This window comes from Podarcis vaucheri (assembly GCF_965113315.1).
Source record: "Podarcis vaucheri genome assembly, chromosome: 15".
NCBI lineage: Eukaryota > Metazoa > Chordata > Lepidosauria > Squamata > Lacertidae > Podarcis > Podarcis vaucheri.
Genome location: NC_138753.1, coordinates 6,328,073 through 6,341,275, shown reverse-complemented (window position 1 = coordinate 6,341,275; position 13,203 = coordinate 6,328,073). Strand labels below are relative to the sequence as shown.

The 13,203-nt window shown below is 44.0% G+C and overlaps 1 protein-coding gene across 1 annotated transcript in view; it reads right to left on the bottom strand.

Moving 5' to 3' along the window:
- APPBP2 (amyloid beta precursor protein binding protein 2) overlaps nucleotides 1–10,223 on the bottom strand; it is a 37,900-nt gene extending 27,677 nt beyond the window's left edge. Inside the window, exon 1 of the mRNA XM_082200915.1 lies at nucleotides 9,843–10,223. Coding sequence (XP_082057041.1) covers nucleotides 9,843–9,983 — 141 coding nt within the window. The 5' untranslated portion in view covers nucleotides 9,984–10,223. The remainder of the gene's footprint in view (nucleotides 1–9,842) is intronic.
- Between the last annotated feature and the right edge of the window lie 2,980 nt (nucleotides 10,224–13,203).

The following is a 13,203-nucleotide window of genomic DNA, read 5'->3' as shown; positions in this document are numbered from 1 at the left end:
TGAATCTGAAGAATTGGGACTGATGTCTATGAAAGAAATGGTTGCAGGGGAAAATAAATGCTGTTGGGGGGGTGTAGGCTGAAGTGATGCCCTTTATTTTGCGTACTTTCGGTAAATCATGCCCCCACATTCTATGGCCTCTTGATGCCACTGTTTTCCAAATTTCCCCTTGACACACGTGTACATGCCGAATGCAGGTAACAATCTATGCATCTGCTAAACAGTTGACTAAAAGATATGCCAAAATAAAATGTTTATAGCGCTGCAGAACTCTTAGCTATCACATAGTATTGGTTCCCAGAAATTTAAACTACCTGCTGCAATTTTGGCAAAACAGGTAATTCCACTAATTTTCACATGACAATAAGATACATGGCTATATACTTCCCCCATGTGGGCACCAGGCATATCCAAAACATATGAAGAACATGGAAGAAACATAACCAAAACAACAAACTATTTTCAAGAAGTCTAATTGCGCTTGGACATGTATTCAAGGCTAGCCCTGATCAGCGCCAACTCATTGAAATTAAGGGGCATGCATTGTTACAAACTCAGATATATAAGGTAGGCACCAAATGGCTCCTTAAACCAAGGTTGCAGTCACCAAAACAGAATGTCTGGTTGCCATTTTTGGGCAACTGAAACGGGCTTCAGGAAGCAAAATGTTTTTTCTGTGCAACCTGAGCAGAAGCAGTGAACAATGTTATAGTTAATTGTTGTAGCTTGTCTTCATTTACCCCACCACCCTGCTCATAGTTGCGAAGAAAATTCTTAAGTTATGAATGGTCTGTGTCACCATTAAGGAAAAGGGATAGGAACAGGCCAATATGTGGAGTGTCCCTTATATTTTATCCTACCTCTTTTTCTTCACAACTGTGAGTAAGGTGGTGGGGTAAGTGAAGACAAGCTACAAATAACTATAACATTCTTCCCTGTTCCTGCTCAGGCTGCATAGAAAAAGCATTCTGCTTCCTCAAATTCATTCCAATTGCGCAGATAAAATGTGACTGATACAATTCTTCAGGATGTTGTATTAGTGTGTGAAAAAAGTCAAGATCCAATGATGCCTAGGCATGCACCTCCACAAGATGGAAATGTCAGGTGCCATCCTGGCACCCAGGCATCTTCACTTGGTCGCAAGTGGCCAATACTCGGGTGCAAAATGCACCTGGCTAATTTTGAACACTGGTGGGGATGACTAATTTAGGGTCATTAATTTCAATCGATCTGGCCTGAGTAAAACTTTATTGTATACAGCACTTGATCTGGAAAAATATACCAAACAATAATTTAAGGAAAGGTGCCACAAGCTAAGACTGTGTGTTTTCACAATTTGAGATGCGGCATCTTTGCCTAGAATAATTACACGGGGGGGGGGGGGAATCAATGCGGGAGTTGGATTAAGGAACAGTGTGTTATGAAGAGCATATGCTCACATGTTATCTTGAGAAGCACCTAGTCTCACGTGAGGACTACAGAAGCATACGCTTTAGTAATTCTTTGCTGGGTCTGCTCATTTAACTTTTACACACACTTTGTAACATGGAGTGCTCATGAAAGATCAAGATTCTGTAGACAGAAAAGCTAGCCAGCAAACTGAATAGTGAGTGTTCCATTTTTGAAGATACCAACAATTCACTTATTTATTCATTTGTAATTCAACTTTGCATCCCATCCTTCCTTTCAGAAGAATAAGGAGGTGTACAGTACAGTTCCTCTCATTCAAACCTACCTGCATGGCATAGATAAGGCTGAGAACAGATAAGGCATTTGGACGAGAACAAACTCTGTGGTGTGCGTGTTTGTTAACTGTAGTATTTTTAATCCACACTTTCATAAAGTATGTCAAGGTTCTACACATATACAAAATTATAATGCCTCATCATTCAGTATCAAGGCAACATTCAGCATATCTGATGGGAACAGAGACACAGCCCTTCCCCCAGTTCCTGACCTCTGACTCTGAACGCGCTGAGCCCCTTTCCCAGGATCAGAGCCCCTCAGCTCCTTGAGCACCTCTCATTCCTCATGCAGCCAGTCCCACCAAGTCACTTCCTCAGGGCTCATTACAGCTTGATATCCAGATTGGTAAGAAATTCCATATTTGTATAAACCAGTGAATGGAATCTTTTAACTGCACCCACAAATAGAGGGCAACAGACACGGAGAGCCCCACACGGCTCTGTTCAGATGTCTAGCCACAGTGGCCGCATTCAGATTATCCTTCAAACTGTGATCAGGATCCTTGCTCCCTCCCTACTCCCTGAATGTGAGAGTTTCAAAGCTCCCACTTCTAGTTGCTGCTGCTTCAGATGCAGCAAACTAGGGTTTGCGCAAATTGCAGTCTGGCCCCAAACCAGGACCAAGCCACAGTTTGGTATTCTTGTCTGCATCCATATGATGCATTTGCATGCAGTAGCAAACTACAGTGGTGCCCCACAAGACGGAAAACTCGCTAGACGAAAGAGTTTTCCGTTTTGGAGGTGCTTCGCAAAACGAATTTCCTATGGGCTTGCTTCGCAAGACGACAATGTCTTGCGAGTTCCTGCTGGGTCCCCCCCCTTTTTCTAAGCCACTAAGCCGCTTATCAGCTGATCCGATCAGCAGATAAGCCACTAAAAGCGCTAATCCGTCAATGGGCTTGCTTTGCAAGACGAAAAAACCGCTAGACGAAGAGAATCACAGAACTCGTCTTGCGAGGCACCACTGTATGTTTTGCAACTGGATAGCACTGGAAACCATTGCTCCTTCCTGAACCTCCAAACTTTAGATTCTGAAGGTCTTATGAACGCACCCAGTGGCTCAAATGAGACATTCCACCAAACCAGGGTGGATAAAAATCAATGGTATTTTTTTAAATTTTAATCGGATTTTTTTGATTTAAATCGGATTTTTAAAATAAAATGCTTTTGGAGGAAATAACTGTAAAAACTACTCTGAAAAATTATTATTCCAAAAATGAAACCTTCATCTGGTTGTAAATATTAAGATTCTACCAGCAAGAATGAGTCTTTCTGTAAAAAAATGGATTTAAATCAAGTCTTACTGACTAGTGATTTAAACTGTGATTTAAACCGTAGTTTAAATCAATTTGATATAAATCTAATTGATCCTGCACCAAACCACATCTTGTGGTATGATTTTCTAAATCATTTTCCCCAACCTGCTGCCTTCCAGATCTTCCGAACTACAGCTTTCATCAGCTCCAGCCAGCGTGGCTTTGGTCAGGGATAATGGGAGTTGGAGCTCAAACCATCAGGAGGGCTCTGCATTATTACCCCTGCTCTCCTCCCTGATGCTGTTTGTACTATGGAAAGAAATACAAGGGCTTGTAAATAGTTTGCACTGCAGCACATTAAAGATGCAATCCAGCCTGCACACCAAGAGAGCTTACTCAGTAAGTTTCAGCAAAGCTCAGAAAGGTCAACAACACATGGGGAACTACAACCTATGCTATGGGCCAAGTAACACGTAAGGCTGTTCACTTTTTAAAATAAAAATAAAAAAGTCCTTAGACTAGCCACTTTAAATTTTGAAGAAAAAGCTCCTGTAGGGACTCAGTTTGGAGGCAGCCTCCTCCTCTGTAAATACAATAGAAAATAAGTGTGTTTCAACTGACGATGCAGACTGCAAATACACCATGCATGTAGAGCACATGACTCCCCACAAATAAGAATACTGGGAAATGTGGTTTACCCCTTAAAGGTAAGGGGACCCCTGAGTGTTAGGTCCAGTCGCAGACGACTCTGGGGTTGCGGCACTCATCTCGCTCTATAGGCCGAGGGAGCCGGCGTTTGTCCACAGACAGCCGCTTCTGGCGAACAAGAGCAGCGCACGGAAATGCCGTTTACCTTCCCGCCAGAGCAGTACCTATTTATCTACTTGCACTTCAATGTGCTTTTGAACTGCTAGGTTGGCAAGAGCAGGGACCGAGCAAGGGGAGCTCACCCCGTCGCGGGGATTCAAACCACCGACCTTCCGACCGGCAAGCCCTAGGCTCAGTGGTTTAAACCACAGCGCCAGCTGCAAGCTACAAAACCCTTCACAAACTGCAGTTCTCAGGATTATTTGGGAGTGGTAATGTGCTTTAAATGTATGGTATGTACACAGCCTTAGCTCAGTAAGAAGTGGAATCAAACACAGTGATCTTAGAGGGCAAGTTATACTATTATGTTTTTTCAGAGTCTGCCGCCACCGCAAAGCCTCACAGGCTGCCACTACTGCTACTGCCACGGCCTTACAGGCTGCCACTACTGCCACGACAAGGCCTTGCAGGCTGCCAACACTTTTGCAACTGCTACAAAGCCTTGCAGGCCACCACTGCTGCCGCCACCACAACAAGGCCTCACAGGCTGTGCCATGGTGAGGCTTCTGCTGCCTAGTAGGCCTGCTGGCAGTCTCAGACTGTATTCTCTATGACTCATCACTGTACTCTGGGGTGTCCTGAATGCCACCATTTGGTAGCCAAGCCCAAAACCAAAAGTCTCATTTGGATGCATTTTGGCTTGCCTGCTGCTTAAAGTGACCATGAGGTGATTGATAATATCAGCATTTATCAGTTTTAGACCCTTAAGTAGTTAGACATTGTCCTGTTCGCCTATGTATAGTTCCTTCCTTATTTCAGTTATCGTGATACAGTATACTGATATATTGCGATGTTTAGCTGGTGATATATCACAATACTGAAAACCAGTTGTCACCCAGCCCTAACCACCACCTTGCCTCTGTTTCAAAAACACCAAATTGTTACATAAAGGGATAAATGCAATACTATTGCACTGGACAATTGCAAAGTTGCATATTAACATTGCTCCCAGATGACTTATCCCCAGTGACTACTCACTGCGGTTAAATTAGTATGTTAAGAGTTTTCAGTTCCTTCATTTGTTTCCTAAAATATAAACATTACAGGGGAATATAGGCTATTAAGGCTATTAAACAAACAGGCATTTGTTTAATAAATTTAAGGAGTGTTTAATATATAAAACCTTCTTTTTTAAAAAATGAAATAGCTTTTAGTACTTATTAATATTATTATGAAACTTTTGGGACACAAGAGAAACCACCAGTGATTTGGGGAAACTTGTACATAAATTTGATTAAACAAGGATTCAGAATCCATACCACTTGCTGTATCCCAGATGACCTAAGTTAATGCACAAACATTACATATATCAGACTAGAAGTATGGGAAGGGATGTCTAAATGCCTAATGGAGAGATGAGTATGACAGCTTTACAGTAGACTGCTATTCCTCAAAATATTCCCTGGGTGGAGGCAATCTCTTAAATGGGTTATAAAGTAAAAACCATAAAATCAAAAGGCTAGAATATAAACAAAATGCAAATATGTACTATCCATAAGACTCATAGGAGAATAGACAGCTGCTTTATAAGGAGTCAGACCCTTGGTACATCTAGTCCAGTACTGTCTACACTGACTGGCAGCAGCTCTGCAGGGTTTCAAACTGGGGACATTCTCAGGACTACCTGGAGATGCCGGGCTGGAACCTTTTGCATGCAAACCAGATGCTCTTCAGCAGAGTTATGTTGGGAAGGGATTGAGACACTAAAGCAAAATGCTAAAGGGTAAAACAAATACTGAGGTGTGCCATCTAAAAATGGTCAGGAAATGCTCAAGTACGTTTTCAGTAGGTGCCCAAAACACATCAATGTCAATGCCTTTCAAATTGTATGGCGGGGGTTGGTGCCACTTCAAGAAGTTTGCTTTCCACGCTGTCACTTGATCTGCTAGCCATGACATGGCCAATAGGACCTCTTCCAATGATCGTAATGATCAACTGGGTACGTTCAGGGGAATATGGTGTCCTAGGTGTTTTGGTCTGAAGTTCTTCATGATTTTGGATGTTAATAACAGAATCCTGTACATGGCTCAGTAGCTAATGAGCAGCCAGTGATGTTCTTGTAAACACATGCGTTAGGTATGTATTCTGCACAGCACCCTAGATGTGACATTGTGAACCAGCTTCATTTTCAAATCAGGCTCAAGGATTTGGGCTTATGGCTGAAAAAAGCGCTTGCGCCTCAGGCTGCAATTCTATACATTCGTAACCTGGAAGAAAAAATCCAATGAACTCACTGGGGCTTATTTCTGAGTAGACATGTAAAGAATAGTCAGTGCCCTAAAATGCTGGATTTATGTGAACTACAGCACAGGCTGGGTAACAACAGTGAGTCTTGCAGACATCTTGGAATCTGCATTTGTCATTTTATGAATATATGCAGCCAGAAGACTGTGGAAGCAATGCATGTATTCTGAAATTCTTACTTTTAAAGTGCAGAAAAAGAATTATCCATGGAAAAACAATCCGGACACTAATATGGAAATAATGAGGGTGGTAGAAAATACACATTTTTAAAATCAGGCCTATAAATAGCCATTTGGTGAGTCAGAATAATCTCCAGGGATTAAAGCAAACAAACTTTTGTAAGTGAGAAGGAAAATGGTTTTTCTCCCCCACCCCCCTTCCAGAGCTGTGAGTTCTATTAACATTATTTTGTGGGCCAGTAACTTCTGTAATATGGTTTGGAAAGTTCCTCTGAAATGTCCTTCAGATCACAAGCAGAGATGTGACAAAACACCTTGCTCAAGGCCATCATTATGAGAAGAACTAGGAATCTGAACTGTGGCATACTTTCTGCTAGGTGACAAATACAGTTAAAAATGTACATCACTCATGAGTAACTATCAGGAGATACAGATCAAATGGAATGGGGCTGGAAGGGCATCTGGTCTGACTTCCCTTGCTCAGTGACAAGTTCCTCTATCCACTGTCCCACCCCAATTCATGGCTTAGAAACTGGACCACTGCCTGCCACAAGAGAATAGCAAATGAATTACTTGGCTATCCCAGCTGTATGATTATAAATTAATCTAAAACTAGGGTTGGGAACCTTTGGCCCTCCAGATGTTGCTGAACTGCAACTCCCATCACCCTAGGCTGCTGGTCACACTTGCTGGGACTGATGGGAGTTGCAGTTCAGCAACACCTGGAGAACCAAAGGTTTCCCATTCCTGGTGTACATGAAAGCAATGAAACCTGCTGAAATGCCCACTTAGCATTCACAGCTTTCCTCATCTGGGATACCTCAGTCAGTACAGAATAAAAATCTTAATCTTAGGGCCATGAGTTTGAGCCCTGTGTTGGGCAAAAGATTCCTGCATTGCAGGGAGTTGAACAAAATGATCCTTATGGTCCCTTCCAAGTCTACAGTTCAATGATTCTATGACATAATTGGGGATATGATATATGAACTCCAGCCAACATATACGTTTGCAGATTTCCCTGCCTTTGACAAGGCTCATCCTTGCATTTCCAAATGCAGCAGCTCTATCCTATCAAGGGACAGCTTTAATCTCCATTTCATTCTATGTTTGATTGATTTTTCTATGTTTTAGCAGTTCTTATTTTTATCTATAAGATGCCTTGAGTCTCGTCAAGGAAAAAGGCAGCGTACAAATAAATATATACTACTTTCTTTCGAAGGGGTGCCTTTTGCAGAAACTAAGATTCTCTTGTGTTGGAAATGCTGAGTGAAAAGCCTCCCTTGAACCAAAAGCTCTGTCCATTCAGTGGCTAAAATGTGAATATTTAAATGCCCCCCCCCCAATATCTAAGGTAGAGGGTATCTGGAAGTGACTTAAATGGATCCCATTACAGTGCTGTTCCTGTTTGATTGTCCTTCTAGACTAGGTCAATGATGAAAGTGGGGGGTGCCTTTTATCGAGACACCTTTTTAAAAGCTCACATACAGAAGGACTGGAAAACAATTCTCATATGCTAAGGCTTGGGAAGGTGGGGATGGAATCAATTATTATTCTTTCTGCCTTCTTAAGAAGCAGGGGCACATGCTAGTATACCCACCACCCCAAAACGTGTAGGTAGAAGTTGAACCTATTTTTCCACTATCAAGAATAGACCCATAATGAGTATTACTTTTCTTTGTCTTTTAAAGAACACTGGATAAACACCACAGAGCAATTTGCTCTATAACAAACAATAAGATTAACATCGAAGAATGATGGAAGCGGAGACTCTACACGCAACCCAGAGCAGCTTATAGAATACAAACTCTAGGAAAATACCAGGCATCCTTCGACTTGCCCTTGATCTATAAAGTTGACATTTTCAAAGGACCAACCACTTTGAATATTTAACTGGATGGCAAAACAAATAGCAATAAAACTAACCTGAGATGGCGATTTTAGGAAAAATGAAAAGCATGCAGTCTTTATGTTAAAAGGGTACTTCTGATTAAGAACTCCAGCTGTCATGAGAACCTTGAGAGAGAATAAATCCTTATTTTCTTCAGCACCCCAGTTCTACAAACCAAAGTGAGGTGAGGGACACAAATCTCTCTCTATTGCTCCCAATAGTCTAGGCAAGACAGCGTAATCCAACATCACAGTATTACAAAGCATTCTACACTCTCAAGAAAAACACCAACGCTGGAAACACACAGCCACAGCAGTGCTGATTATGACACCCCACTCCAACAAAACAGTACTCTAGTTAATCCTCTGCAGTCGAGGGTTAGAAAGAGAGATATCAATTACACATTTATGGTGCAATCCTCCTAACCATACCTACTCAGAAGCAAGTCCTGCTGAATTAAACAGGATTTGCCCCCAGATAAGTGGAGTCAGGATTGCAAGCTTAGGCTCCTATGCAGACTTAACTGCTACGATCACCCTGCCCCAACAGGCCTGGTTGGAAAGTGCCCCCCAAATCTGAGACATAAATCTGTTCCAAGTTCTGGAGGAAAGGGGTGTGGGGCAAAAAGTGATACTAGTTTTTTCTAGGGGACAAATTCTAGAATGGGTGCTTACATACAGGGTAAGAAGAGCAAATAAAAGAAAGGATCAAGGAATTTTTTTGGGGGGTGTCAGGGAACTTGCCTAGGATGGGTGTGCAAAACTGGAAAGGGAGGCAGTCAGTTTTTGAGAAGGAAAATTCTGGAAAAGGCAGCAAAGAAGGGGGTTGTTTTTTTGGGGGGGGTTGCAAGGGGCAAAATAAAAAAAGAGATCACAGGGAGAGGTACTATAATGATGGTGAGTATTGTCCCAAGAAATGGTGAAAATACTCCGGGTAGGGTCTAAAAAGCGATTCTACAAGGGGCAAGCTCTGCAGTGAAGGGGAGAAAAAGCCAAATAACGGGGAGTGGGGTAAATAAGCAACATACATTCTCTGAGGGTCCACATTCTACAGTGAGGGAGCGCAAGCAAAGAGGATGGTGGTTGTTGTTTTTTACATGAGCAAATCCAATTCTGAAATACTGGTCATTCAGAAGGGGGTGCAAACCCCATTTGAAGGAGCAGGAGGAGGCTATGGGTAAAAACAAGATTCCTGGGGCGTGGGTTGCAAATAAAATGCGAGTAGCAAACAGAGCCCCCTTCTGAAATGTACAGAGGGGGGCAAAGAAACTGTTGGGACGCTTCCTGAGCAAAACAAATAAGGATGGGGGTTCCAAATCTGACAGCGGGAGGGGGCGCAAGTAATAGCTTTAGGAGCAAGGGGGGAGGCATGGCTTTCGGGGGGGGGGGAGTCCACTCGGACGGCAGAAGGAAAAGCTCCCGTTTGGGGAAATGGGTGGCTGGATGCAGAAGGAAGGCCGAGGTGAAAATGGGCTGGGCTGCAGCCATCTTCCTTCCCCCCCAAATTGGGAAAGCGGTACAGGGCGGGGGTGGGGGAAAGAGAGGCGCTCCTCAGTGCCGCCCTTGCGCGGACCCCCCCAAATACAATCAAGGGGGTGCCCCCTTCCCTTCCTCCCCTCAGCCCTATGGCGGGGTCCGTCCCCCCCGGCGCCGGCCTTGCCCACCTTGTAATAGACGTCGAACTGGATGTTCTCGGGCAAGGAGCGAATGTCCCTGCGGCGCGCCCGGCCGTAGCTGTCGACCACGGCCGAGATGGCGGTGTTGTAGAGCGTCTCGGGCACCCACTCCAGCTCCACGGCCGCCATCTTGCCTGTGCCGAGCGAGGGACGGGCGGGCGGAAGAGGGGTGGATGGAGGGAGAGAGAGAGGCCGGCGGCGGCGGCGACGCCTGCCTCTTCGCCCGCCTCCCGCCGGCGCTGCTCCCGGGCTCGGGCCGGCCTGCTGCTTCGCTCGGGGCCTCCTGCTCGCTCCGCCTCCCAGCCAGGCGAGGCGACGGGGGATTCAGCGCCTTCTCTGCTGATGAGGCGGCGGCGGCGGCTGCTTCGCCTCAGGCCGCGGCGGCGGGGCGAGGCCTGCTCGGGAGGGAGCCGCTGGGGGCGCCGTCGCCGCTGCTGCTACTGCCGCTTTGGAGGGAGGGAAGGAAGGAACGAAGGAAGGAAGGAAGGAGGGAGGGAAAAGGAGGAAGGGAGCGCGAGGAAGGGGAGAAGGAGGTCTGAGGGGAAAGGCCGAGGCCGCGGGTCTCGCGCTGCTTCTCTCTCCTCTGGCGTGTGACCCGGTGGCTGCGGTCTTTTCACTGCTGCTGCTTCTAATGAAATAATAATAATAATAATAATAATAATAATAATAATAATAATAATAATAATAATAATAATAATAATAATAATAATAATAATATATGGTTGGTACCCGTCTGTCTCGGGAGTTAGTGGAAGAGTGCGCCTGCAGGAACAACAACAACAACAAGAAGAACAACGAGAATAAAAATACTTAATGAGACTTTTTTCAATTATTTTAGTAAAATAAAATAGCAAAGTGACTTCTTTTATTCCTCCCCCGCCCATAACATTAAAAATAATAATGCATCTTTAACTTTTGAAAACGAAACAAAACCCTGGTTTTTTTTCTTAATAAAGTAAAATGGCAATTGTTTTATTTTTCACAATAGAAATGAAAGAACAGAAGTGTTCTGTTTTTCTTAATAGAAACAAAACAGCAATGTTAACTCTTAAAAAAATGAAAACGAAATTCTTCTGTATAGTTTGGAAGCACATTGGAACAAAAAAGGAGTTATCCTCATCCCTTTTAGTCCAGATTTTAAAATCAAAAGGGGTGGGTGGGAGAAAAAATATTATAAGACGGTCCACAGGGTTGTCAGTTTAAAGGTTGTCAACTTTAATATTAGTAACGATATGTACTGCTAAGCCATTATTTGTTACTGTTATTACTAATAAATTCCTGTTGTTCATAGGTTGCAGCACATTCCATAGGGTTGCAGATTTAAAGATTGTAGTTTGTTTGCTTTTCTAAAAGAAAGGGTTGCAGTACAATCAAAGAGGTCTCCAAGCTTAAATTTTGAAGATGGTAAAGTTAAAAGCATCAGCAAAGGAAAAATAAGTTTCTTAAGGGTACAGAGGAAAAACTGTTCCTAAACTTGTGCCTTTCCTCAAAGCGAAAACAAATCTTTTCCAAAAAGGACCTCTGTACATAGTTCCCCCAGGCATGTGTAGAGTGCACCCTTAAGAAAAACTTCTCCAAGATCCTCAAATATGTGCTGTGCCTTCTCATTACAAACTACAAATGGAATTTTTCCTCACCTTTCTGAGGAGCTGTCCAGGTGTGTGGTAGATCTGATGTCCTATTAGGAGAATGGCCATAGCTCAGTGATAGACTGCTTTACATACAGACAGTTCAATCCCCAGAATTCCTAGATAAGACTGCGACAGAACCATGTCTGAAATCTTGGAGAGCTACTGTCTGTCAGCATAAACATTACTGAGCTGGATGGACCAATGGTCTGTCTCAGTTTCAGTCAGTCCTTTATTCAGAACCATGTGGACTGGAAACTTAATTTATAGGGGAGAGCTGTAGCTTTGTGGCAGATATATTCTTTGCTTGCAGAAAGTCTTGGGTTCAATCCCTGGCATCTTCAATAGGTTGGGACTGGAACGTGGAGAGCTGCTGCTAGGTAGTGCAGACATCATTCAGCTAGATCAGGGGTAGGCAACCTAAGGCGATTGGGCCGAATGCGGCCCAATCGCCTTCTCAATCCGGCCCGCGGATGGTCTGGGAATCAGCTTGTTTTTACATGAGTAGAATGTGTCCTTTTATTTAAAATGCATCTCTAGGTTATTTGTGGGGCAAATTCGTTCATATTTTTTTCAAAATATAGTCCGGCCCACCACATGGTCTGAGGGACAGTGGACTGGCCCACAGCTGAAAAAGGTTGCTGACCCCTGAGCTAGATAGACCAGTGGTTTGGCTCAGTACAAGGCAGCTTCTCATGTTCCTTTGTAGTGGTGTGACAACATCTGGGAACGTCAACATGTATTTAAACGCACCCTTTGTACATGATGCCAGCCACCTTATTCCTAAGATGACTTTGATGCTTGGGAGTATCTTCCCCAAACCCCTTTTTGTCACCATCTTTCTTACTACGGAAGGGACGCGGGTGGCGCTATGGGTTAAACCACAGAGCCTAGGACTTGTCGATCAGAAGGTCGGCGGTTCAAATCTCCGTGACAGGGTGAGCTCCTGTTGCTCGGTCCCTGCTCCTACCAACCTAGCAGTTCAAAAGCACGTCAAAGTGCAAGTAGATAAATAGGTACCGCTCCGACGGGAAAGTAAACGGCGTTTCCGTGCGCTGCTCTGGCTCGCCAGAAGCGGCTTAGTCATGCTGGCCACATGACCCGGAAGCTATACGCCGGCTCCCTTGGCCAATAAAACGAGATGAGCACCGCAACCCCAGAGTTGGTCACGACTGGACCTAATGGTCAGGGGTCCCTTTACCTTTACCTTCTTACTACTACCAAAGCTTACTTTTCAGAAAAGCCTTTGGCTCAACCTGCTGGTTACAATGCTGTACTTCAAGGTGAGGAAACCTGTGAGCCTTCAGATGTTATTGGACTACAACATCCATCATTCCCAACCAGCAACAGCCAGTGGTCCGGGTTGAAGGGACTTGTAGTCCAACATCTGGAGAACCACAGGCTCCCCTTCCTTGCTGTATTTGAATTAAGCCTGTAAGAAAATCTTAAGTGTCACAGATTATTCCTTTTATCTTTCACTGCCTCTTATTTCCCATGCTTGCAAGCTCTTGGGGCAGAGACAGTCTTGCGTCAGAAGAGTGTCAGGCACATCAATAATCTGTAATATATTAATAACATTCACAACAACAAGACCACAATCTTCATATTCAGAGATGGAGCTGAGTATGGTGACACAGTGTGAACATTTAAAGCATGTTTAAAACATCCCTCAAAGTATCCTGGGAATTGTAGTTTGTTAAGGGTGCTGGAGATTCTAGTTC